This window comes from Dermacentor albipictus, chromosome 1 (genome assembly GCF_038994185.2).
Source record: "Dermacentor albipictus isolate Rhodes 1998 colony chromosome 1, USDA_Dalb.pri_finalv2, whole genome shotgun sequence".
In the NCBI taxonomy this organism is placed as follows: domain Eukaryota; kingdom Metazoa; phylum Arthropoda; class Arachnida; order Ixodida; family Ixodidae; genus Dermacentor; species Dermacentor albipictus.
Window position 1 is genome coordinate 273,380,235 of NC_091821.1, and position 27,819 is coordinate 273,408,053.

A 27,819-nucleotide genomic window follows, 5' to 3' on the forward strand; every position below is an offset into this window, starting at 1 on the left:
TTTGCATCCACAATCGAAACAATGTGTAGCTAAATGTGATGCATTAAGGTTGTTTAGTGAATGTTTGTGTTCTTTTAGTCTAATGTTAATGCATCTACCACTCTGTCCAAAGTAAGCTTTCCCACACTCGAGTGGAATCTGACAAACTACGTCCGTTTTGCAAGGCACTAAAGGGGACACATGTTTAACTCCGCAATCATCTTTTCTTTTTTTGCCTTCCTGTACAAGTCTCCTATTTATCAAAGGGCACATGTCGGCCAACTTTCGTGGGGCCGAGAAAACGGTACTGACGTTATACCTATTGGCCACATTCCTTAAACCATGGGATAATCCATGTACGTAGGGTACTACAGAAAACTTTGTTTCTTTTTTCTGTTTTTCTTGTTTCTTACCAGGGCTTTTTACCCATTTTACAAGTTTTTCGCAGGTTAGTGATAATAAATGCACGGGATAGCTAGCCTTTCCAAGCCTTTCTATCTGTAGTCAAAAACTTTGTTGCATATTGTGCGGACATGATTTAGTAATGGCAGACCTAAGAGTTGAATAAGCTATCCCCTGTTTAACAAGTTTAGAATGGCAAGAAGAAAATTCTAGCAGTGGCTTCTTGGCCCTAGGCGAATAATGCCAACAGACATGCTCATCCTGGAAAGTTAAGCACAGATCTAGAAATTGTAATTTGTTGCCCTGGATAATCTCTAGCGTGAAACCTAGGCCCCCACCACATTCCCTAAAAACCTTTAAAATATCCGTAGCTTTCTTGGTGTAGTTATCGCGAGAATAAAACACCAGATAGTCGTCTTCGTATCTAAACGCATGCACCGCCAATTCCTTAAGATTGTTCTGTAGTTTTCTATTAACGCGACTTAGATAAATGTCACTCAAAACAGGCGCAACTTTAGAACCAATACAAACTCCCGATTTTTGTACATATATAGAACTACCCCATTTTACAACGGTATTCCCTATGTAAAACAACAAAAGTTCTAAAAAAGATTCCACAGGCATCCCACAGTCCTGAGTAAACCGAAGCACTGACGCTCAACAATGATGAGTTCCGGTTTACTCAGGACTTTAAAATGAACGTGCTCAAATTGTAATTTATGGGCTCATTTTTTTATCGATTTTGCAGACCAATTTCTTACTGACTAAATGCGGCTGCATGCTACAAGCAAACACTGCACTTCAACGCAGATTCTGCTGTGGCGCTGTGTAGAGCTCCGCATCTCTTGGCTTAGAGAGATCTCCAGACCACCAGGACGACCCGTTGGTTCTCGGGAAAAGCTGGAGAGCGTTGGGTGAGCTCGGAGAGGGCACAGGTACCATGGAGGGCCACCGCATGAGTACCAACGACCTAATGGTAAGTTTTTAAACATATACCGCGCATGACTATTAAACTGTGTTTATTCGGACGTCTAGCACTTCACTCAACTCTCTCAAAACGTTTTATTCTTCCTGCGTTACTGCTATTTCTTTCTTAATACAACGGAGACTTAGTTTCATAAGAGAAATAGCGACCAATTACAGCAGTAGGGTGGTTAGTTCCTGTTCAAGCCAATAGTGTCTCATTGGAGCTCAGTGGGCCATTTTAATGCAGTTGCTACTCAGGAGTCCATCTACATATATACGCTAAGTAGTCACAAGAAACCCGTATAGTGTGACAGAAATTTATGGTAATATGGTATGTTTTGTTTGTAATGACCTTTAGAGGTCTGACTTATATGCTTTTGTCCCTGTTATCTCTCGTCTCTCTCCTCTTATTTTAATTGGAAGGATTTGCCGCAAGGCATAAAGAGAGAGGGACAGGAAAGGCCGGGAGGTTAACAAGAGGCGAGTATCCTGTTTGCTACCCTGCGCTAGGGTGGGGGTTATAGGGGTTGTAAAGACGACAAAGAGCGAGAGAAGGCGAAAAAAGAACGGAAAAAGAAGAAGAAAATAAGAAAAAGAAAAGGAAACAGGTAACAGAAAAGGCGTTTCAATCACAGGCGTTCACACAGGCCGGTCGACCTCAAGAAGCGCAGTAGCGCTTGCACGGTCTTCTGATGCAGTGTTAAGTCGTGTCGATATTTCAGAATTCTTCCTTCCGACAAATTCTGGCCGTCCAAGTGTTTCAGTACGCCGGAAAGCGATTGAGTCTGCACACTCTACTGCGGGCACTGGTAAAGAACATGACGAGTAGTTTCTGCGTCGCCGCAATCGCCACATGCTGCGGTGTCGTCTATCCCTATGCGGAACGCGCAGGCATTGGTAAACGCGACGCCCAACCATAGCCTACACAAAAGGGTTGCGTCTCTTCGGGAAGAGAGAGAGAGAGAGAGACAGCTTTATTTATCCCATCTTAAAGGGAAAGGGGTTGCGAGAATAAGGCGAGGGAGGTTATCCTACTGGCGGTAGACCTCCTCTACCACCTGAGCCCACCTCAGGATAGCTTCCTGAAGTTCGGGGTTGTAGCTCCGCATGGCAGCCTCCCACAGCTCCCTACTACTTAAAACACTACAAAGGTTAGGGGGAGGGGAGTGGTTCTTGCATTGCCACATAATGTGGTTAAGGTCCACTCTGCTAGCAGGACAAAACTTGCAGGGGGAGGTAGGGTATATTTCCGGGTGAATTTTGTGACGTAAGGCAGGAAACAGAAATGTGCGAGTCCGTAGTTTACGCCATAGTACCTCGTCTATGCGTGACGACCGAATCATGAAAGGTGGGAGGGTTAGGCGACCTAGGCGGTAATTCCTGCAAACGTCGTAGTATGTATGTAATCTGTCTTTGGGAGGTGAATGATGGAGCGAAATTACTGGCGTCTGAACCGTCCCGTAGTCTAGCCTGCGCTCGGTTCGTGAAAGCTCGAACACTTAGGTGGGCCGCTTCATTGCCGATTAGGCCTCCGAAGTTGTCTATGGCAGTTTTTGAGTCATTTACTGCATATGAAAGAGTAATTGGGTATTGTTGCGGCGAGTGCCGCCGCTGCCTCCTCCAAAGAAGAGGCTATATTGTATACTCCCGTCGCAACAGTGCCAGTGGAGTCAACGACTGATATGGCGAATTTGTGTCCGCACAGATACTCTGCGACATCGACATAAAACACGTCTCTGTAGTTAAATAACTTTTTCTGCGGGGCTTTAGCTCGTTGTTGCCTTCTATGTTCGTGATGAACAGGGTGCATAATCTTAGGGAGAGGAGGGATATGAAAGTGATCATGCATCGGGTGGGGAATCTTGAATTTCTCATTGGCCATGGGTACTGGACTAATACTTACGGAGTTTAAGATGTGCCTACCAGTGTGGGTGTTCGATAAGCGCTGGTATTGAGCTGTCAGGTGGGCTTCTGCGAGCTGGCTAAATGTATTCAAGGTACCTGTAGCCAAAAGTCCCTCAGTGGAGGCTCTACTTGGCACTCCAAGGGCAAATTTGTACATTCTGCGTATAAGTGAGTTAACTTTATCTTCCTCGGCCTTAGTTAAGTGGACATAAGGAAGGGAGAATGTGATTTTACTGACGGAAAATGCCAGTACCACTCTTAGCAATTCTGCCCCGCGGAGACCTCCGTGCTTATTGCACACCCTTCGTATAAGCTGTGTGGTGTGGCCTACGCTGGCAGTAACCGTTTGACGTGTGTACGTATTGAGTCGGTTAGATGGAATGTGCATGCCAAGTACACGGATTATGTCTCCTAAGGTATCTTGCAACCCGTTAATGTTATTCTGAATGTTGGGCGTATTGCGCTTATTTGCGGATAAAAGCAACAGCTCATATGTGGCGGGCGCGCACTCGAGGTTCATGAACCCGGCTCTTGTAGCCACTGCATCTGCAGCCTCTTGTAAGGTATCTTGAATATAGCCATCCGAGCCCCCCCTAATCCATAGGGCAATTTCGTCTGCATATAAAGAATATTGGAGATCCGGTATTTGTGCCAGCGTCCCAGTAATAGACCTCATAGCTAGGTTAAATAGAAACGGCGAGAGCACGGGTCCCTGAGGAGTCTTGGTGGAATTCGGAGGCTTAAGGTTGGATTCAGGGTGTATAAACGAGCGTGCAAAAAATATGGTTCATTCCACTCTGATATAGTGCATTGGCGTGCAAGTTGGCGGAGCATCCTTGCAGCATCTGTCCTAGGCAGTGGGATCGATAGGCAGTTGTCTTCTGCATGAGCTGAACGAGCAGCTTGATCGGCACGTTCATTGACGATGATATCACAGTGACTTGGTAGCTATTCAAAAATTATTTAATGTCCTTTCTCAGTCAGGTGGTGTATGGCGTCTGTGATTTCAAATACCAACTGTTCATGCGGACCGCACCGTAAGGCTTACAGTAAACACTGTAGTGACGTCTTCTAGTCGCAGAAAATCGACCATTTGTGTCTTAGTTTGTCATTGATAAAGTGTAGTGCTGCTCGAAGCACTGCAAGTTCTGCTGCCGTCGACGTTGTCAAGTGAGATGTTTTCAACTTGATAGTTGTGGCTTTTGCTGGAATGACGACAGCTCCGGTAGAGCTCTTCGGCAGGACGGAGCCGTCAGTGTATATGTGAGTGTAATACCGGTAGTTCTCATTTAAGAGGAGTACGATAAGCTGTTTAAGAGCCGGTGACGACATACTTGCTTTCTTCCGGACACCAGGTATTGTCAGGTTGATCATTTGTTCAATGAAGCACCAAGGAAGAGTCGAAGGTCTCGCGGCAAGTGTGAAACAAAATGATATAGCCTCACGATGTACGTATACCGTTCGGCAGAACGAGGCACGTGGTTTCTCCGCAGGTAGAGAGGCTAGATGGTGGCAAGGGGTGCGGGCAAGGTGTCTCACCTGCACTATTAGTGCTTCAACTGCGATATGGGTCTTGATGAGGTGGTCTCTGGCGATTGCAATAGTTGCCGCCGTTGACGCACTTCGAGAAAGACCTATACAAATCCTGAGCACTTCAGCCTGAACGTTTTGAATAGTACGTAGGCTTGTCTTACTTGCCTTAGTCAATACTGGCAAGCTATACCGCATTAAGCCGAGAAAAAGTACCCTATATAGCTGCAGCATAGCGCTTGTGCACATTCCCCAGGCCTTTCCAGCGACAAACTTGAGAAGGTTACCGATGCCTGCCAACCGTTTCTTCATGTACAATACGTCGGGGCTCCATGAGATATCTCTGTCAATTATGATACTCAAATATTTCCAAGACCGTACAAATGGTATCATCAGTTCATTGATTAATACACTGTAGTGCGTCATGGGCTTACGCGTAAATGCCACAAGTGCACATTTATCCGATGAAATCTCCAGGCCTTGATTGCGGGGGTAGAGTGTAGTCTGAGTGGCAGCTTTTTAGAGCCTTGCGCGCAGCTGTGAACGTGTTACTCCGGACGCCCAAGCGCATATATCGTCCGCGTATATTCATAATTTAACTAAGTTTGAAAGGTGATCAAGGAGACCAATCAGCGTGAGGTTAAACAACGTAGGACTCAGTACGCCACCCTGGGGTACGCCACAGTAGACGTAATGTGTAGGAGTGTAGCCGTCCTCGCTGCTCACAAAGAAGGATCGCATACAGAGATAGCTGTGCATCCATCTAAACATCCGACCTCCGATGTTTACCTCTTCGAGAGCGGCGAGGGTGGCTTCATGTGTAACGTTGTCGTACGCCCCTTTGACGTCAAGGAACAAAGAAGCGCAGAGAGGTTTGCATCCTTTTTGGTGCTGAACGTAGGTAGCCAGGTCGACTACGTTATCTATCGAAGAGCGACCACGTTGGAAGCCTGCCATGGCATCTGGGTGGACGTTGTGGTATTCCAAGTACCACTCCAGGCGTCCGAATATCAGCTTGTTCATGACTTTGCCCACACAGCTCGTCAATGCAATCGGGCAATACGGTGAAAGCTCCAACGGAGACTTGCGAGGCTTCAGTAGCGGAACTACGCGACTAGTCTTCCAGCTTGAGGGAAATGTGCCAGTTAGCCAGGATTCTTCATACATTTCAAACAGAACACTCCTCGCCCGCTCAGCCAGATGACACAGAGTTCTGTAAGAAATTCCGTCAGGCCCCGGTGAAGACGTACGGCTGCACAAAGCTAGCGCCGCCTTGAGTTCATGGATGGAAAATGGTAGATCCATGCGTGGTTCACGTGGTGGCTGGAAACTGATGGATTGTGATAAGTTGTTGGAAGCTGTGAGTTGCCCGGGTAATCTGGCACAGAAGCCTTCTGCGACATCAATCTCGTCGTTGTTGGAAGAGGGTCAGAGTCTTGAATGGAGACCGCTTTACGGGTGGTGTCCTATAAGCCCGCGCACCGTCCTCCATAAGTGCGATAGGGGCTTACGAGGGCCTAGCGTTTCATCGAGAGCAGTCCAACGTTGTGACTCCAGCTTATCTAACTGGCGCTGGATCTTCTTTTATAGGCGTCTGGCGGTCCGTAGATCGCCCATTTACTTCGTGCGTCGGTATCTACGTTCGGCGCGCACGTCGGCGGATTGCTCGAAGTCGCTCTAATTCTATATCAAATTCAGTGAATGTCGAAGAGCACATTAGAGCACGCGTATTTTCTTCGACTGTGCTCTTGATTGTGTCTTCCAAATCATGTAGTAAATTACCCTGACAGACGTCTTCCATAACAGACTGCAATTTGGGAAAGTCCACTCTTTGTATTGTACCATTTGAGTTGGAAGAGCTAGTCATCTGATCTTCACATACGCGGGAATATGGTCACTCCCGTACGTTTCAATGTCCGTAAACCATCCAGTACGCCTGACGAGACTTCGTGAGACGAAGGCCAAGTCAAGACAGCTGCTGTATGTGGAGCGGCGAAGAAATGAAGGACTGCCGTCATTTAATACCCAGCATTCGCTGTCGGAGGCGAAAGAGGACAAGTCTATGCCTTTCGCGTTGATTTTCGTACTTCCCCAGAGTGTATGATGAGCGTTGAAGTCCCCGATGATAATTCATGGAGCAGGAGATGTTGACAGAATGTCTCGTAATCTTTTGTAATCAAATCCACTTGATGTTGATAGGTAGGCACCCACAACGGTAACAGTAAGTTTTTTTTTTCTTCGTGACTGTTAAGCACGCGTATTGGTTATCGTCATGAGGAGGTACAGGCTGAAGAATGTGAGGTCACGGCGAATAAACACCATAACCTTGCTGTTTTCGCCAATAGTTGGCGACATCAATGATTTATAGCTGGATTCTGCCAGCTATGCCAGCTATGAATTGAGTTCGATAAGTTCGGCTCGCAGATGGTGATGGTAAACTTGTTGTCGTACACGAACCATCGGAAATTAGCGATGCGCAATCGGAGTCCCCAGGCATTCCACTGGAAAATTGCTGATTTTCGGACCTCCTCCCGAAAAGATAGTTGCTGGTGAGCCAGGGTTTACTCAAGGGCTGCCAGCACCGGACTTAGTGTGTCCAGTACTTGCAGCGCACTTCTGGCTGACATTGTGTGCATGTTGTTCAGCAACACGCGAATGGCATTCATTAAGGATCGCAGTAGCGATACCACTTGCTGATCTGCATGTCGCACCTCATTCGATGTGACAGCTTGCTGTACTGGATGTGCTAACTATTGTTGCTCTTCTATAGGCCGTCTTCTTGGAAGCGATGGCCGTTCATTTGAAGATGGACGTTTTGGGGTTTTTTGCCGTCCAGCGTCAGTGTTTGCTGCGCTGGGAACTGCAGGTGACGTCGTTACTTGAATAGGTAACGCATTTTTTTAACCAGTCGCACTCCTACGTGAGGATTGTCTACAGCGACGTCGTCTACGTCGCACAGTTTCAGCGGCCTCCTTGTGGGCCTCCTTGTGGGTTTAAGCACAGAATTGTTTTTCCTAATCTTCGAGCAGTCTTTGGAAGAAGCACTGTGAGCGCCTTCACAGTTAAAGCACTTCAAAATAGTCGCACTACAGTTTTGTTCTGAGTGAGGTTCGGCGCATCAGGGACACATGGCAGAATTTGTGCAAACGCCCTTCACATGGCCGATGCTCTGGCAGTTCTAGCATTGCAGCGGTCGTGGAACAAACGGTCGAACCGGGTAACGGAAGTGGCCAACCTTCACGTGAGAGGGAGGGCAGTCACCCTTGAATGTTAATTTCACACAACGTTCCTTACCAAGACGGCTGGCGCGCACAATAACACTGTTTTCACTCGCTGGTTTTATGAGCACTAGAAGGTCTGCATTGGAGATCTCAATGTCAATGTCAGAAATTACTCCTGCAATGGTGGTACCATCCGCTGGGACGATGGATCGAAAGCTTACGTTGCCCAGTTGCGTTACATGCTGCAGAGGGCTCAGCGCACTGGAGGTTATCACGTCGATGGCTAAAATGTTCCGTTCGTTTAGCCTCACGTCCTTAATCTCATTTGGAACAGTGTTCTCAAGAAACAAGGACAGTGCTTGCCTGTTGAAGACGCGAAGTTTGCCAGTCGAAATCTGTGGCACAAACAGGATGATATGGGGCCATCGCCGAGGCGCATTTTTTACAGTGAACGAACTTCACTCCGAAGATGCATTGACGATCCTTCGCTTGGCTTTGCGGTGCAAGACAGGTTCAAAAACCGTCTTACGATGACTCGTCAGCTGATGCGGAATACAGCTCAGTGCCCTCGCTCTCGCGAGATGTATTTCCTCGCTTCCTCGAGACGATTAATTGTCTCGAGGAATTAATCGTTCATCAGCGGGAATTCCCGCTGATGAACCGGAGCTGGACGGGGCCTCGGGACGTTGCACATTCATCACCGCGAGATTTAGGGAGGCGGACCCCACAACAGCGGTGAAAAAACCAAAAAAGCAGATATACGGCCAGGTTGTGTTCCCCAGAAGAAGCGCCTACTGCGTCCTTCATTAACATTGGCCATTCGGACTAATCAAGTCGCCATTTTTGGTGACCTTAATCTTAAAGCCACGGAATATTGTGCTTTTGTTTTTGTAATAGTGATGAAGTTCATTTTATTTCAAATAATCTTGAGAAGAAACCAAGGACCGCACAAGAGCAATGGAACGGAAAATTGTAATTGTGTTCTGAGTCGATAAGGAGTAAGATGTAAACTGGTGTAGGTGATATTCTAGTCGAGATCAGGAGCGACAAGTGGGGCAAAAAATCATGTAGTGAGTGTAGAACAGATAGCAGCAGCATTTTCCGTGCGAGCACGCGCCCTCGCCAATTTGTTAGAAAACAATGGCACGTGAATTCGTGAGAATGGTACCACAAAATCCTTTCTTATGCTCACCCGCCGTGGTTGCTCAGTGGCTTTGGCAATGCGCTGCTAAGCGCGAGGTGGCGGGACTGAATCCCGGCCGCGGCAACCGCATTTCGATGGGGGCGAAATGCAAAAACGCCCGTGTACCGTACATTAGGTGCACGATAAAGAACCCCATGTGGTCAAAATTTATCCGGAGGCCCCTCCCTTTCTCCCCACTACAGCATAACTTATTATGAGATTGTGGTTTTGATGCGCAAAACCACAGAATTTAATTTTTTTTTTGATGCACTCACTGACTCCGTGAGCTGCGATCATTGCCAGCTGGCATGGTAAATAGGTCGATGCCGGAAAACAGCGCAGTAATGTGCTATGATAATTTAGCCGCATGAGTTGTTTTCTATCAGTTTTTTTTTTCTCTCTCTTTACCAGAACGCGTGCCTCGCTCAAGGGCATCACGCAGGCATTCTCCGCATCCACGAAAAAGGCTCAGCTACAGAATGGGTGCCAAAAGATAGGAAACGTAGCCGTGGACGGCAGAGGATTAGGCAATATGAGGAGGTTAAGAAATTTGACGGCATAGAATACAGATGGCTGGCGAAATACGGGGGCAATCGAAGACGGTTGCGAGGGGCCTCCGTCCTGTAGAGACATAAAATATTATGATGATGATGATGATGATGATTATGATGACAGGATTCAAAACCAAATACAAAATGCATAGGACAGGCGATGCGCACTTCGTGTTTTGTGCCTCGTCCTCTTTAGTGCTATTGACATGTTTCACAATGTCAGTAACCAATGCACGCAGCCTTCAGCAATAGTAAGAGTGCTTCCGATATCATTGAGGTAGTGGCCTCGGTGAATCGTTACACCGACGGGCGATGTGTGGGTCAGCTGTTAAAACACAAAGCTCTCTAACATTAGCGAGGTTTTGGGTAAACATCATGTATGTTTCAGCCAACATTTTTTTACCATTTTTTCCAGCGCTGATAGCTCATGCTAAAAATAATGTTAGACAATCAAACTAAGTATCTTCCAGAAAATCGATCCTTTCAGCTTGTGATATAGCAATTTTAATTCGCGTAGCTTTTGTTTGAGGGTAGAAAAAAAATGTCAGTTCGCAACCAATCTCACCGGTAGGCATTATTGATCTGTCTTCACTGCAGAACACGTACGGACGCAACTGAATTTTTGCCTTGCCTTTGCACTCTTTATGCATCAAATATGGACACTTGTTTTTTCATGCGTGGTAAATGGCTGTAAAGTATCCGTTAACGCTGTTTGAAAGCTGATGCGCCCCATTTGCTTTTTACGATAATACATTTGTGCTATCGAAGTAAACCATGACTACTTCTAATCGTCATCAGAATCGGACAGTTATCACACACGAAGTATTGCGCATGGCATTGATTCGTTCTTTTGTAAGCACTACGGATTACGCAGATTACGAGTTCTGCGAGAACCCGTATCATCGGCACTCCGCGCCAACCATGGCGTAGGAGACAAATGTTTAGCGTAGAATGACCCATATACCATATTTGTATAGATATACAGGGTGTTCAGGATGAGCTTTATGGTTTTCTTTAATTAGGCACTGGGAGGCACGCGAAGACCACCTGTGCAAATAAGTTATGTGACCAGGGGGACACAAAGTGAGATGATGTTTATCGCTGTCAGCAGCCCGATTAACTAAACTTGAATAATTAACTTTTTGTTGACTGCAGTAAGTGGGTATGTTTGTATTGCAAAGTTAAAGACAGTCGTGTTTATACACAATATCAATCGGAAGAATTCTTCTAGCGTGTCTGTGCTCCGAGATATTCGACTCCAAATTTTAATTGTCGTTCGCACGATTACGCATCCAAGAGAGTTAGGATCGACGCAAAGCTCCTCCCTGATGTGACGCGGCTGTTGCGTGCTGCGTTTAGTCTGACACTGGGGTGGAGGTATTGGCAAAGATAACTGTTCCCCTTCCCCTCTCAGCTGAGGAAATAAAAAATCGAAGAACCCGGAACCACGACCATCGTAACACGCGACCGCGCAGCCTGCAACGATGGCGGCAGCTGTCATGCCGAGATAATGGCGCGAGCGTAGAAACCGGAGGGCCGTGCGCGTGCGTAATGGTGGCTAGACGAGCGGGCATGGTCCTTGCCTGGGCTACGCAAATAAAGTGACTGCTGATTTTCAGGTATTGCAAGTTTTATCTAAATCAAGAGCAACAACTGCACGGCACACCGCGCTGTCATATATCTCGATTTCGCCAGCCGAGAGGGGAAGGGGAACAGTTACCATCTTTGCCTACGCCTCTGCCCTGTTGCCAGACTAAAAGCCGCGCGCAACAGCCGCGTCACATCAAGGAGGACCTTTGCGCCGATCCTCACTTTCTTGCATGCGTAATCATGCGAACGACAATTAAAATTTGTAGTCGGATATCTCGAAGCACAGACACGCCGGAAGAATTGTTCCAACTGATACCGTGTAGAAACACGACTGCCTCTAACTTTTCACTACAGACATACCCACTTACTGCAGTCCACAAAAAGTTAATTATTCAATTTTAGGTAATTGAGCTGCTGACAGCGATAATTATCATCTCACTTTCTGTCTCTTTGGCCACATAACTTATTTGCACAAGTAGTCTTCACGTGCCTCCTAGTGCCTAATTTAAAGAAAACCATAAATCTTAATTTTGAACACCCGGTATGTATACTAATAAAGAAGCGTAATTAACCTCGTCATAATTTGGTTCAGTGTTCGTATAGATTGTAGTCGCGCTTGGAGAACCTGGACGGTGCTCTATCAGGCATAGCTCATTGTGTGCTGACGTAACACGCAATAATCAATAGCGAAAGTTAGCGGCAAAAGTTTCACACGTAGAGACCTTAGGTGGAATTGCGCAGTCAAGTCATGCGATAAATAATTTCATAGACCTACATTATATAGTGATTTGGCAATACGACATCAAAGTTCATTTCGCAGAGAAGGCATTTCATGCTTTATCTATACTGTTCGACAGCCACATAGGCAAGCTTCTTTTTCCTTTATTTGTTGTTGTTTTTACAGCGAAGCTGTATATGGCTAACCGATTCGTGCATCCGTCCGTCTGGCGCTCACCTGTACGCCGAAAACTCCTCTGTCGCAACCCCATGCGCATGCGCGAAGAAAGAAGAAGAGAGAAAGAGAGGCGCGCGATTAGCCAACACTACCTAGATAGCACAAGGCCTGTTTACTCCCATTCAAGACGTCACGCTACCTGGTCCGAAATTTCCATTGACAAGACTGACGTGATGACCGCGGTGACGTCAAAATCACTGTTGCCTACTCGGGAACATCCCCATAAGATTTTATGGATCGTAGTGAAAAGGCCTTGTGCTATCTAGGTGGTGTTGGATTAGCTGCGCCAGTAGTGACATCATTTCTCTCCGTGGCAGCCAAGCACGCTCGCAGAAGTTCCTATCCGGCTCCGAATTGGGTAGGCCACGCGTCATACGTACTCCTGAGTAGCAGGCAGCTTTCGATCAGCAACGCCGCGAGTAGAACGAGGAACGAGCTTGTCTACGCCGTGCGGATGCTGCAGCTCGGGCACAAGAACAGGCTCGTGCAGTCGAGCGCAAGCAGCAACTGCGTACCGAGGATCCGGCAGCCTATCAAGCCGTCATTTAATGAACCGTCGGGATTAACCCAGTGTTAAACACCGTGGACGCGCGTTTCAGCTTCGCTGGTTAACCATCTATACGGAGTGCTTCGGCGGTGATCTCTTAATATATTATTGGGCTTTACATAAAAACATAATTTCCCGCCTCCACTGCCCCGTAAGGATCTGGGCCCGTATTAACAAGCTCTTACGCTAGAATTGTTCGTAAGAGAAAATTCCAGCCAATCCTGATGCTGGACAAGTTATTAGCGAAGGCGGTCAATGGGAAAAAGCACTTACAAAGGAAAAACTTTGCGAATTCGGCCCCTGGTTACGCGTGGCTGAATACTTTGGACCCTTGTAAAGCCTTCTCGAAAGCCTAGCGTATCACCATAATATGTGAACGAGAACCAGCTTCAATAGAATGAAAAATGTTATTTGTCCCTCTTTAAAGGCAATGGGATAAAGGGTGGGGGGAGAAAATACTTGAAATAGGTCTCCTTTATCTTCTCAGCCCACTCCAGGATGGCCTCCTGAACGTCGGGCCCCCGAGCTGCGCAAGGCAGCCTCCCACTGCTCCTCACTAGATATTAAATGTTTGGGAAAAGGGAGAAGGGGGTGCTTAGGGCACCACCACATGATGAGGTTTAAGTCTGCTCTGGGAGAGACGCAGAATTTACAAGAGGGAGAAAGGTAAATGGAGAGATGAATGCGGTGGTGAGTTGAGGGAAAGGTGCGAGTCTGCAGCTGTCGCCACAGAACTTCAGACTTGCGCGGGCATTTGCGCATGAGCGGCGGAAAGGTTAAACAGTCTAATCGGTATTGTGTGCAGATGTCATGGTAGGTAATAAGCCGCTCTCGCGCTGTAAACGGCGCCTCCTGCGTAGCGAGGTCCGGCACATCCGATGATTGCGCCCGGACTGCAAATTCTTGGGCACTGGCATGAGCCGCCTTGTTGTGCCATTACCACAAGCCCGGATTCCGAATCTGCACGATGCAGAATCTATCCTGCGAGCGCCATAATTCTCCCTTCACAAGTCAAGATGCTGCGCCTTCGTGCGGGAGAAGCCTCGGCGGAGCAGCCTGTTTTGACGTGCCCGCGTGTGCCCGACGGCCCGGCGCCGCACCTCCCTTGCCTGGAGGTCACCGCGCGCGCGAACCTTGAACCGAGTGGCCAGCGCGGTCGCTGGTTGGACCCCTCGGACGACCGTCGTGTGCTGACTTTGTATTGGGCCGTTTGAGTGACAATGGGCCTCGGGGATTATAAAAGCAGGGACACGCCGCCTGAAAAACAGGATCTGCCGACCCCACCTGGAGAGAGGGTCGCTCCCGACTGGGGTGAGATGTGTCACGCGTTTTCGCCGGACGCCGTCGTGCGAGAACAGTCGCGTTTGTGTGAGCTCTCGGCCCCAGTGCCGACCCGTTCATGTCCTGTATGATAACCTGTATATAATGTATAAAGTCCCTTTTGTTATTCTCATCGACGCCAGGCTCGGAGTCATCGCTACCAACGCTCTGTCACGAAACGGGTGACGAGCGCTACGGGACCACAAAGCCGTAATCGTGGTGCAGCGGTACAAGTTCGTAACACTGGTGGCAGCGGTGGGATGTCGTAACACTGGTGGCACCGGTTGGAAGTTCGTAACACTGGTGGCACCGGTTGGAGTTCGTAACACTGGTGGCAGCGGTGGGATTGACCGGCATCAGCTACCTCGGCGCGGTGAGTGCCTGAAGTCTACCTCAAACACCAGACTTTCTTTGACACAGGGTATAGTAGCTTAAGGAAGGATTTGGTGTTGCATTGTGATAACCTTGGGTGTTTCAAGCCTAGTAAGAGTGTTTTGAAAACCAGGGGATGTTGAGGGGGTAAACAGGGCAGTGTGTGAAATACTTGCATATGTCTTACTAGTAGTGTTATAGTAGCGTACGGCAGGTATATTCAAAAAGGGTAAACAGCAGGAGGACAGTGTGAACGATGGAGAAGTACAAGGTGAAGGAACTTCTCGAAATTTGTGAGGAGTTGGGCATTGAGTTGGGCTCAACCAAAAGAAAGAATGCGATCCTTGAGGTCATGAGGACTGGGGACGTAACGGCTGAGGAGGCCGCTGAGGCCTGGGCGGATATCAATGAACGACGGGAAAGGGAGGAAAGGAGAGAACAGGAACGTCGCGAAGAGGAGGAAAGGAGAGAACAGCAACAGGAGGAAAAGAGGGAGAAGGAACGTTGCATGGAGGAAAGGAGAGAGATTCGTGAGCACGAGCTTAAAATGAAAGAGTTGGAGACCCGAAATAGCTCGCCAGCGCCTAGTCTCACTTCTAACGTTCCAAGAATACGCGATCAACTTCCACCCTTTGTCGTCGGAGAGGATATGGCCAAATACCTCGTGAAATTTGAGCACGTGTGTGAACGGAATAGCATTGAGCGATCCCTTTGGGCACAGAATCTGTTAGCCTTGCTTCCTGGGGAGGCATCAGACGTAATAACTTGCTTATCGAAAGAGGCGTTTGAGAGCTACAGTGATGTGAAGGAAGCGCTACTGCGGAAGTACAAATTGTCGCCCGAAGCTTTCCGGCAGAGGTTCCGGTATGCAAAAAAGGGTAAGGAGTCGAATGTTGACTTCGCGTTTCGTCTAAAAGCCGACCTGGTGGAATGGCTGAAGGGCGAAGAGGTTTACGACGACCGCGACAAAATTGTCGAATGCATCGCGTTGGAGCAGTTCTACCGTTGCATTGATGAGGATGTCCGGCTCTGGCTGCAAGATAGGCTAAAGGAGGTTAAGCTAAACAAGGCAGCAGAGTTAGCGGAAGAGTATTACACCCGCCGCAGCTTGCACAGCAAGGCAGTGCGCGTAGAAAAAGCTGATAGAAGAGATGGGTTTTACGGGAAGCCCGACGAACGGAAGGAAATCACGCGTCGCGAGTTTCAGGACGACGAGTCCCTTCCCAAAGAAACTGTAAGGGATGGACAGAATGCATCTCAGAATGATGACGATGGTCCGAAACAGCGAAACGAAATGACGCGTTCTTTTGAAAAACGGAGACCGTTAACCTGCTACAATTGCAAAAAGCAAGGGCACATCGCTGCAAGCTGCCCAGAGAGAATTGCTTTTGCAACGATACGGGAAACTCACAAGAACATACGTCTATTGGAGCCCTATGTGCAGGAAATTAAGGTAAACGGCAAGAAGTGCCGAGCACTGCGGGACTCTGCAGCAACTATGGACGTTGTTCACCCGTCCTTCGTCTCCTCGAGTGATTTTACGGGAGAGTGCGTTAGGATACGGCAAGTGGCCGAGAAGGAGAGTGTCTGTTTACCGATCGCAACGGTTAGCATTGAAGGAGAATTTGGGAAACTTAACACCGAAGCCGCTGTGTCAGCCGCCCTCCCGGAGCAATTTTCCTACCTCTTCTCAAATAGCTCGGAGCAGCTGCTGAGGGATCAGGGCAAATCATTCTTTGCCGACGTGGCGTACATGGCCCCCACGCGATCCAAAGCGCGCCCGCTGTCGAGGGAACTTGACTTAGCGTCGGTGAGCGAAAGGCGGTGCGGCACACGGACCGATCATGGTAACTTGAGTGGCGAGCAGTCACGGGAGAGGCAGAGCTCGGAGGCTGGCCTAGATGAGCGGGTCCTGGAAGTGAGTGGGAGTGACGCGTGCAGTGCTAGCCGCGATATAGACTCGACGCCGCAATTAGGCGACGCGGGCTCCGCACTCGCTCCGGTTTCCGCCAGCCGGCAGGAGCAGGCTGCAGTTGAAAGAAAAAGTCTGATTCGCGAGCAACAGGAAGATTGTTCATTAGCCGATCTGAGGAAGAGCGTCAAACGGGGAGTGGAAAAAAAGGGGGATTCATTTGGCAAGGAATCTGGCTTATTGTACCGCCGCTACACGGATAAGCAGGGTCGCAAAGATAAGCAGCTTCGGATTCCGCGAAAATATCGCCGGGAAAAATGAATGACCTCATTTGCTTCCTCAGAAGTATGTTTTCGGTCCAAAGCGATTTCAAGGGGACCATTCTATTTGTAATTATTATTGCTGATTAATAATTGTTTCTAGTTTGGTGTGTTGTTGATTTGAAAACTGATTGTTTGAGCCTTGTGTGCTAGATCGTACACCTGCCTCTTGTTGCAGCGGGAGCAAAAGGGGATAGCGATTAATTAGGTTGATTTGAATTATGGCTTTGTCTTGTGTTTGACGGGAGACAGAGGGCACTTGTTCGTGTTGGGTGTTGCCTTTTGCCGGTCGGTTTTGCAAGCTGCAGAACGACCAAGCGGGACCAGTGGCGAGAAGCAAGGTCTTAGGAACGACCCGAGCGGAGCTGGTCAAGGTGCCTTGGCGACGACGTGGTGAGCAGAGCTCCTGTCCTGGCGAGTCGGACCTGGGCACGTGATGTTACCTGGCGTCCCGACACTGGACGTGAACTGGGACGAGCCTGACGAACGTGCGCGCCTGGCATCCGAGCCACGTGGAGGCAGCTCGTCTTCCCGGCGCCTTATCTGAGGGCGGGGATGCTGTTGTGCCATTACCACAAGCCCGGATTCCGAATCTGCACGATGCAGAATCTATCCTGCGAGCGCCATAATTCTCCCTTCACAAGTCAAGATGCTGCGCCTTCGTGCGGGAGAAGCCTCGGCGGAGCAGCCTGTTTTGACGTGCCCGCGTGTGCCCGACGGCCCGGCGCCGCACCTCCCTTGCCTGGAGGTCACCGCGCGCGCGAACCTTGAACCGAGTGGCCAGCGCGGTCGCTGGTTGGACCCCTCGGACGACCGTCGTGTGCTGACTTTGTATTGGGCCGTTTGAGTGACAATGGGCCTCGGGGATTATAAAAGCAGGGACACGCCGCCTGAAAAACAGGATCTGCCGACCCCACCTGGAGAGAGGGTCGCTCCCGACTGGGGTGAGATGTGTCACGCGTTTTCGCCGGACGCCGTCGTGCGAGAACAGTCGCGTTTGTGTGAGCTCTCGGCCCCAGTGCCGACCCGTTCATGTCCTGTATGATAACCTGTATATAATGTATAAAGTCCCTTTTGTTATTCTCATCGACGCCAGGCTCGGAGTCATCGCTACCAACGCTCTGTCACGAAACGGGTGACGAGCGCTACGGGACCACAAAGCCGTAATCGTGGTGCAGCGGTACAAGTTCGTAACAGCCTGCATGCAAGGCCTGCATGCGCGGGAGTCCAGATTAATGCTACAGTTTGATGGAAAAGATAGGTCAAAAGGAGAGAAAGGGCTGGCTTAGAGACCCTGCTCGCTTCGAAGTTATGTATGGCTGTTTTGTAGTCGCTAACGATAGCTGATGAATTTGGGATTGTGAGGGCCAGGGCTACGGCCGCCTCCTCCGCGTTCTCCGAGGAACAGCCACGAATGGAGGGGGCCGCAGTGACTTGGCCGTGAGTGTTGATGACTGATATTGCATACTGATTTATGTTCCCATGTTCGGCGACATCAACATAGAGCACATCTTTTGAGGAGGAAAAATGTTTCTGGAGAGCCTTTGCTCGCTGCCTCCTGTGCCGTGTGTGGTGCACAGGGTGCATGTTTTTGGGGAGTGGGGGGATGTAGAGGTTCTCGCGTATGTGATTTGGAATGCTATATTTAGGCTTGATGATGCGTGCCGGAGTGATAGAAAGTGTTTGTAAAATGTGTCGATCTGTTGCGGTGTTAGAAAGTCTGCTATACTGGGATGTGAAATTGGTTTTTGTGAGTTCTTTAAGTGTATTGAAGGCGCCACTAAGCATGAACCTTACAGTGGAAGTCCGTATGGGGACCCTCAGAGCGAATTTATATATCTTGCATATAGAAGTGTCAAGCTGATCTGATTGTGATTTAAAGAAATGTAGACAGGGTGTTGTGAATTTAATCTTACTGATAACGAATGCCTAGACCAAGTGGAGCAGTTCGGCCTCCTTTAGTCCGCCATGTTTATTGGAGAAGCACCTTAGAAGGCGCAGGGTGTGATCAACTGTGGTGTGGAGTGTATTTACGGTATATAGGTAGAGTCGGTTGCTTTGAATATGTAAACCAAGCACCCGGAGTATGTCCACTCTAGTAAGAGGGATGTGGTTTAGGTTGACCTGCATATTAGTTGTGTTTTTCGGCCTCGCTGTGGGATGGCAGGAGAAGTAGCTCGGATATTTTAGGGGAGCATGTGAGATTCATAGCCCATGCATAAGCCACGACCGTGTTGGCTGCGGCCTGCAGTGTCTTGAATCTCTCCATCGTAGCTGCCAGTCGTCCAAAGCGTGATGTCGTCGGCGTAGAGCGAGAACTTGAGATCAGGAATAGGTCGCAATGATCGCGCCATCGGCATAATAGAGAGATTAAAAAAGGGGGAGAGCACTGAGTCTTGGGCCGTGCCTTAGCTGCCAAAAGCGTACGAGGGGGATTGCTCTGTGCCTATACGTACGGTTGTGGTGCGGTTGGCTGAGAATCTACTCATGCAGTCATAGGTCTTTCCGCCAACACCAATGAAATTAAGCTCTCAAAGGATGGAGAAGTGCGAAACGTTATTGAAGACGTCGTGGAGGTCCAGACTCAGAATTGCTTGCGTATCTAGACTTTTATTGGGTGTAACAATGTCATGCTTCATTCGAAGCATGATATTTTGGCAAGAGAGATTTTCGAAAACCCCCTATTTCTGATGGATAAAGATTGCTGTGTTCCATGTATTTACTGAGTCGGTTGAAGATGACATGTTCAAGTGTTTTACCGAGACAAGAGGTTAATGACATAGGCCTGAGATTAGAAGTGCTCAATGGTCTGTTTCGCTTTTGGATGAAAATTACCCTGGCATCTTTCCACGAACTACGGAGGGTGCCAGTGTCAAAGCAGTGATTGACGCACGCCGTGATGGCTGTGACGGAGTTGTCGTCTAGATTTCGGAGTAGTTTGCAGTTAATAAAGTCGGGGCCTGGTGCTTACATTGTACGCACGCTGGCTAGGGCATGGCGAACCTTTGCTTCCGTGATAGCGGCGCTTAGTAGCTCGTTGGGTTCGTCAGTGTACTTTGGAATGTTATAGTGCTGAGTGGGAGGTAGGTTTTTATGGCGGGCGTCATCGAAGAGTCCATTGAGATTGTTTTTGTGTGCAGTTAACAGTTTGTTTATGCTGTGGTTGTAGTGTGTGCGCAACGTGGTAGGGTCTAATAAGTGTCGCAAGAGTTGCCATGTGCGCTTGTTGTCGAGGTTGCCATGCATGTTTCCCATACCTGGTCCCACTGCTGGCACGCCAGTTGTGTGGCGTACTCTTGGATTTGGAGGTCTCATTTTGCAATTCTGAGTCCTGAATTTTGGCCTTCGGTTGTGCCGTCGCCTCTTCCACCGTTTGAGAAGAGATGGCTTGGCTTCCCAGATATGTAGAAGCTTGGCATCAACCGTAGTGGTTTCGGGGGGCAGAGTGGCAGTGTGCGTCTGGGCGTCTGAGTGAAGTTGCTGAGCTCATTCTGAGATCTCTTTGATGTTTGTGGGAGCTGATATCTGGCGGACCTCTCAAAATTTGTCCCAAGTGGTAAGGCTCAGGCGTTTAGGTGCAAAGGGTTTGTGTTTGAAATTTAGCGTGGTGGCGCTGGTGTAGGTAGTCGCTACCTAGGTTAACTTGTGAGTTGTGCCACGTGACGTGTTGAATTCTGTTTGTAAGGGTAAGATCGGGAGAGGTGTTTTTGGCTACGCTGTTGTCTAGCCTGGTTGGTGCATCGAAGTCCTTATGTAATGTGAACCTGTGGTCATCCCATTTACTAACGCAAGTTGTACCCGTGGCTCCCACGCCTTGAACACAAGACCTATTTTTGGTCGTACAAACACATTCAAACTGTTTTTTTTTTTCACGTACAATAGAGCTTTGGAATTCTATACCCGGTAACATTCGTTGACTATTACTAAAAGATTTATTAGCTACCACTGGTGAGCACCTCGCCAACATATAAAACGCTTATTTGTACTCATTCATCTTTTTGCGTATGAGTGTGTTTTTAATGTATAATGTATAATCTGTAGTATTGTGTAATGTTCCCACTCCTGCTATAGCCCTATATTAGGCTGCAGTGTATGTAAATAAATAAATAAGTAAATAAATAAATAAATAAATGTGGATCCATACGGCTCCCGCCTTGGCAGTAGTAACAGAGTGGCCCCACAACTGGTTGGGTGCGTTGAAATCGCTAAGAATTAAGAGGGGATGGTGGGTGGCAGCGGCAATGGCTTCTGCAAAGAGGGAGTCAAAGCGGTGATGTGTGTATTGTGGACGACTATAGATATTGAGAATGTAAAGACAAGGCGCGTTATTTTTGCGAGGAATAAATTGTAGTAAATCATGCTCTATATCGACGCTGTCGAATTAGGAGTGATTGGCGGTGAAGTGTTTTGTGCGTAAGACTTGCCGTGTCAGGCCGGGAGGCTTTATTGGTCTGATAGACATTATAATCTGGGAAGCTGATTGGTCCGTGAGTTTCCTGAAGCCCAATGGAAGCTGCGAAATTAGAAGAGGGGGCTAGAAACTGGTGGAGGAGTGCTTTATTAAATTTTTTTTCGGAACGCCCTGCATGCAGTTCAACTACCACACTTGAAACTCAGAGAGAGTCGGGTAATCGGCTATCGTTAAGAGGAAACTTTAGCTCGGGTGCTCCTATCTAAATACATGTAAACGGAGAATTCGTTTTTCTCGGCAGCCACTGCGCCAAATTTGACAAGGTTTGTTACATTCAAAAGAAAAACTTAAATTTTGTGACTGTTCTGTCCGAATTTTCTATTTAGGCCGTCAGTTTTTTATTAAAAAATGGCACAAATCGCGAATTTTCAGGAAACGAAACTATCAAATTTACAGCTCTGCCTTTCGGCAATAAAAAATGATATCACAATTCCGTGCAGTGCATCTAGCAGTACATCTAAAGCGGACAAAATTGATATATTACACATGAATCTAAAAAATTCAGTAATATGGAAATACAGCTTATGCAGCACCCTTCCACACAACTTAACGAATTCACGTAAGATATAAATTGACAAATTGAATTTGTCCGCTTTGAACGATATAATGGATGCCGCTTACAGAACCGCAATATCTGTTCCTGATGCAGTGCTATTAATTTGTAAACTTCGTGCGTCTATTTTTTTTTCAAACTTTCGAATATTTGAAAATTCTTTTAACAAAATTCAGGCCCAAATAAAAATTCCGCTTCCAGGAGTCACTAGACTTTACCTTTCTCTCCCATATGCAACAAATTTCATTAAAATCAGTCCAGGGATTATCTCAGAAAAGCCTTTCGCAGATCTCGTAGAGAAGCGGATGCGGAAGGTGCAGCTACGTTAGAATGATTCGCGATGACTCCAGCTATCAAAATTGTAGTTTGTTGGATATGTGCTTATACAAAGTCAATAAATTTGTCGACTTTTTCATTCATAGCTGTGTAATCTGTATTGATTTTTTCAACTGCGGTGAGTATATTATCGAATTTAGTCTCCAAAGCGGTTAGCCTGTCGTTATAATTTAAGATTGTCTCGTCTAGGGCCTCCTCTGATCGCGGAGTGCTCGGAGTTTTACGTTTGCTGGGGGGAGGTGAAGCGGTTCACGTTCAGTGGAGAAGCTAGTGTCCATGAGACGATGTGAAGAGGGTTCAGGTAGGGCTGATGGATGTTGTATTGAATGGATGGAATTATAGGGAGGGGTTTGAGTCGTTGAGGTGGAGTGATGACGAGATTGGCGTTCTAGTTTAAGTATTTTAATTTCGGCTTTTAGAATTGAATTTTCTTTAAGTAGGAGGGATTCAGTATTAGCAGTCTCATTTGAGGAGTAGCTGGAAGAGGCTACCTTAGCCCAGCTTACCTGGGGTGGGTTGCGCGAAGAGATGGCGAGAGGAAGGCTCGGTGAAAGGGCTGGCCAGGCGACATCTTGGGTTGCGGAGCGAGGCCCGTGGTCCTTGCATTTGCTGCGAGTTCTTCGCTGACTTGAGTCGTGAGTGTGGTCGAGACTGGGAGTTTGGTTGGTGGGTGAAGTGCTTGTTTGTGCCTGTGATGTGTAGGGTGCGGCTTAAACCTTTGCTTGCACAGCGAGGAGCCGGTTTGATAGTTTCCGTTGCAAACAACACAAATGGGGTCAGATTTGTAGTCCATAGGTGCATCTTTCATTCCGCACAGACTGTGTAGGTGGCATTGGTGCTTACGTCCTGGCGATGACCAGTCTCGCGGCATCAGATACAGGCGTCTACCTTCTGCCTGAATGGGCGGCACCGAAGTGCACAGCCGTCGTAGTTGACGCAGAAAGGGATGATTTTGCCTCGGAATATGGATGGTTTGAGTATTGCCCAGGCGTCGTGCACCGCCAATAGTCAGTGTTGGATTGCATCTGCGGAGGGTTGGAGCGATGTCATCTGCTGTGGTACAGATCGGCACGATCCATGTCTGCTGTGCCGATTAGAACGGTATAGTTGATGCTGACACGAATTAGGCCAGAACTGCTGCGGTCGGATATAAGGAGCCCCATAGCCTTGAGAATGATTTGTCTGATGATGCATGGATGGATCGCAGCACAGTTGAGGCGCCCGCGAACTCTTAGGTTGATTTGATGATCACCGCGCGGCAGCAGCAGAGGCTGCTATTGATTGCGTCTTCCGAGACACTGCGGGGTTTGCTGGAGGCGAAGGATGTTGACGCTGTCTTGAGAGGCTATCGTGGATCTCGCGCCAGTTGCGCGCGCCGCCGACGCCAGCGGCGTCGCGCTCCGTTCCTGCGCTCATGCCAGGCGGAGTTAGGCCTATAGCAGCGAAACGGCCAGCCGAGAGCCCTAAAAAGAGCTGCGGCTCGCGTAAGGGACGTTGGAGTTGCAAAAAAAAAAAACCGTCAAGAAGTGCCTATAGCACTCATATAAGATCAGTCAGAAAATCTGGGCGTTTGGGGTCATCGGGCAGACACAAAGAGAAAGAATGCAGGAGCCGAGGTAACATGCGACCACTCGCACCGAGACGCTGCGACGTTCCTCCTTCAATAAAAGAATGTTCTGCGCTTGTACGAGTGCTTCTACCTTGGCATATCGTTACGCGTTTTCGGGGCACCTTTTCTAAAGAAATAACCTTCGGCCTATGCAGTCCTTGCCTTCTCAGTACTATGTGCATAATAGTAGACGTCGATATGCCGTTATGCAGTTCCTTAAAATTTTCCTAACTTTATTTTGTGAAATACATGTTTAGGAAGCTAACAAACACGGATCCTAAACGCCTGGATTGTGTGGTTTTGTAGAGCGTGTCTCATTTTTGTACAGCGTAAGGTAACGGCGTGACGTAACAGCGTGCAGCTTTGAAATAACGCCAAATATCAATTGTTCAGCATCGCCGTTGCCAAGTGCCATACATTTCTGCACAATCCACTACACCAGTTGCCTCTGTTCACGCGCAGGCTGTTCTGTCACAAAACAAGAGCGGCAACTACACCGAGGAGCTGCACCGGCAGCTGGAGAGCCGCCTGCTCTCCTTCCTCGACCGCAGGGCCATCGACAGCGACACGCTAGCCGCTCTGCTGGCCGCGTATACGCTGCTCATCCTCACCGGCGCCACGGGCAATGGGCTGGTCTGCCTGGCAGTGGCGCGGCGCCCAAAGATGCGCACGGCGCGCAACTTGCTGATTGTGAACCTGGCGGCCGCCGACCTGCTGCTCTGCCTGTTCACCATGCCCTTCTCGCTGGTGGAGATCGCACTCAAGTTCTGGCCCCTGGGCGGCACCACGTGCAAGCTGGTGGCCGGTTTGCAGGCCACCAGCGTCTTCGTTTCGACGCTCAGCATCACGGCCATCGCCATCGACCGCTACCTCGTGATCGTCTACCCGACCAAGCAGCACTGGTGCTTCTCGGCGCTGGTCGGCATGCCACTAATCTGGGTGCTGGCGCTGCTGCTGTCCGTGCCCATGTTCGTGTACCGTGTGCTCCACCACATCGAGCTACCGGACCCCGCGCGGGGCACAGTGGTGCACCTCGAGTACTGCGTCGAGCACTGGCCTATCGAGGAGGGCCGCTTCTACTACTCCATCTTCTCAATCGTGTTCCAGTACTTCCTGCCCATCACCACCGTGACCGTGGCCTACGCGAGTATCTGCCGCCGCCTCCGGGTGCGGCTCGTTGCCAAGGCGGGCCCGTTGAACCAGAGCGAGCCGCGCCAGCAGCACGACAAGCGGCGCATGCAGCGCACCAACGTGCTCCTGGTGGCCATCGCCGCCATCTTCGCGGCCAGCTGGCTGCCCCTGCACATCCTCAACCTGGTCGCAGACTCGACGCCCAGCCTCACGGAAGACTCTCGCCTGTACCGTGTCTACTTCGCCTGTTGCCACATGGCCGGCATGAGCTCGGCCTGTTCGAACCCGCTGCTCTATGGATGGCTCAACGACAACTTCCGACGCGAGTTCCGGCGCATCCTGTCCACGTGCTGCCCGCGGCTGCGCACCCGACGTGCGTCCACAACTGGGCCGCCGTCCGAGAGCCGACCGCTTACGGGACAGGCGCTCGTGCTGTTTCGCCGCCAACCGCGGCCGCACACCCAGGACACCTGCGTGGAAGCCGCTCCGCCGCGACCGGCCGGAGACCAGTACGAGACGCTCGTCGTCCTGAGCCAGCCGTAAACGCTGGACCTATTTCGCGCCCGCGGGTGCTGTGGCAAACACGGACCCCGCCGTCGGTCGCTTTCTCGTACAAAAAATTTACAAAAACCAAGTCTCGAGACCGCCTTGAAGATTGTGGTATGGCTAGCTGTAAAGGTTGTGTGCGCTTGGACTTGTCAAAGCACACTCGATGCTATCAAGTGAGCTGTGTCGGTGCGTTATCGTCTCAACTACGCCCCTCAATTCAGTAGCAACGCCACACTTTAGGCTATGCCGTCGTGTTTCCGTCGTGTATCCTGCACGTTCAGCCACCCACTCAATGGTTATGGCCGTACTTGCAAATCGCCGTGGTGAGTGATTGTACATGATGCTGAATGTGCTACAGCCAGGAAACATTTCGGAAGCCAAAGGTGCTCTCTCGGGAAAAGTATACTTTGGGACCGGTCCCGTGGCAGCCATGACTGCTAATTAGCATCTTGTGGGTGCCAGATGGAAGGTCACACATAACAGCGACACTTGGTTTTAACGTGGCGCGTTGGAGCATCGCCTTTCTTTGTTTTTACAAAATTCCGCCTTTCAGGTAGACATAAGGTGGAGTTGGTCATTTTTAATAATATGCTCAGACTGTTTTTTGGTACTTCATTTTTGGGGAGTAGACATCATTGCTCCAGCTCAACGGCGTCGTAAGTGTTAATGCTCTTTGTAAGTGCCACTTCTTCCCTTCTCTCTCTTTAAGTTAACTGTACGCCGGGTATGATAACGCCTCCTGTACCGCTGCAATTTCAAAGAAAGACAAACTGTTCTCTAACTCCAAAACTATTTTCCATCTATGAGTAAATAATTACAAGACAGTAGGAACAGCACAATAAAATTGCGTAGCTGGTATCAAAGTGTCTTGGGAAATAAAGGGCCTGGGTATCATTGTTGTAGAGGCTTGCACCTGGAGTATGAAGGCAGTTGATAACATGGTAACGTCCTGTAAAGTACTTCGATATTGTAACGGAGCGACAAAGTTGCGATGCTAATAAAGAAAAAAAATATAGGAAATGGTACATATCGCAATACATTAATCGTATTCATTAGGGCGGAGCGTTAAGCATTTTTTTCTCTTTTCTTTTTGACAATAACAGCACAGGGCTTCCAGCGCATTCGCCTTGGTTACTTTATGAAGGAAAATCAACCAGACAGGCGCATCTTTCCGACATTCCGACACACAGCCCCAGCTAATGTGTTCAGTTCGATTCGTATCTGTTCTTGGTACTTAAATGGGTTGACGACGAACCATTTGTGAGCGCTTTCTTGTTTAAACAAGAACAAATTAAGTACGCCATGTGTGAAATAAATTCTCTGTTGCACCCTTCCTCAATTTTTGACTGAATTTGTGCACCTTTGACGGAAATTCAGCTTATTATTCTGCTATGCCACTAATGCTGCAGTTGTGCTCTTAATTCCCTAATGCCGAAATCCACGGTTACACTTGGAGGAGCAACCATCTCAATCCACATCCGAGCACTCCGATTTTTCCCACCTAAACGTTACGATGGAAAAGAAACTGCCACGCGCTGGATCGACGCGAAGTTGGTACGCGTGGATGTTTTCAGGAATAGTATAATATTTTCGCAAAGCCTGTGTTTTTGTGGTTATCGGTGTTTTAGTGTAATTCCAGTGTGTCTGCTGCCGTCGTCTGCAGTGCTGGAAACACTAAGCCATGCACCGGCGCAAACGTAGCAATCCAGACAAGAAAAAAGAGCAGCGTCCCGATGTTTGCACGACGCTCCGAAGCCGTTAGTCGTGCTCAGCAGGAGGAAGTGACGGAACTCACCTTTGAGTCCACGCGCAGGGAGCGGATTGCAAGGATGAACCTCAAGGAGAAATAGCATGATGTGAATCAATGCAGTCAAGACCCGAAAATTCGTATTCCAATAACAATACTGAAAAACAGGTTGCGCATGTGATGGTTCTTAGTAAAGCGATTGCCCTTTGTCGACCTCCGTTGGTGCCTTCGTTTGCGCTTAAATATCACAAATACCTACAAACTAGCTCAGCTCTCCCCCCTTATGCGGTTCTAAACAACAATCGGAACACACGAATACGCTGAAGATTAACCTGAGAAATACGGAATTATTCGCTTCGATGCGGATGGAAATGAACAAAAAACTCAGTGCTCTTCTACTTAGTGAAGAAGGATGACCAGCGAAGCTGTGTATGTGGGCCCTTTAATGGCGAACAGCACCTCCGCCGCGGGTCAGCCGGGCATTGCACTATTTATTTATTTATTTATTTATTTATTGTACCCTCAAGGCATACAAGCATTATAGAGGGGAGGGGGTCAATCATTCAACATAAGTTCAGGTATTTGCACATACACAATCAAAAATTTCAAAAAATGGGAATGAATGTAATTTCTAATAACAAAAATTCACACTGTCATGCACGGCTTTATA

The 27,819-nt window shown here is 48.6% G+C and overlaps 1 protein-coding gene across 2 annotated transcripts; it reads left to right on the top strand.

The window, feature by feature from the left end:
- Positions 1–1,134: 1,134 nt before the first annotated feature.
- LOC135908767 (neuropeptide F receptor-like) lies at positions 1,135–26,799 on the top strand. 2 transcript variants are annotated; one of them, XM_065440603.1, is made up of 3 exons: positions 1,135–1,357; positions 24,185–24,510; positions 24,544–26,799. In XM_065440603.1, the coding sequence occupies exons 1-3, from the start codon at positions 1,322–1,324 to the stop codon at positions 25,394–25,396; spliced, it is 1,215 nt and encodes a 404-aa protein (XP_065296675.1). In that variant the 5' UTR covers positions 1,135–1,321; the 3' UTR covers positions 25,397–26,799. The 2 variants fall into 2 exon arrangements, with proteins under 2 accessions (XP_065296675.1, XP_065296674.1); XM_065440602.1 differs by having other exon boundaries at positions 24,185–26,799.
- Positions 26,800–27,819: the final 1,020 nt, after the last annotated feature.

Coding starts and splice junctions, on each gene's coding strand:
- LOC135908767 (XM_065440602.1), top strand. CDS start 1,322: ATGGAGGGCCACCGCATGAGTACCAACGACCTAATG. Junction 1,358..24,184: donor TGAGTACCAACGACCTAATG/GTAAGTTTTTAA, acceptor GTTCACGCGCAG/GCTGTTCTGTCACAAAACAA.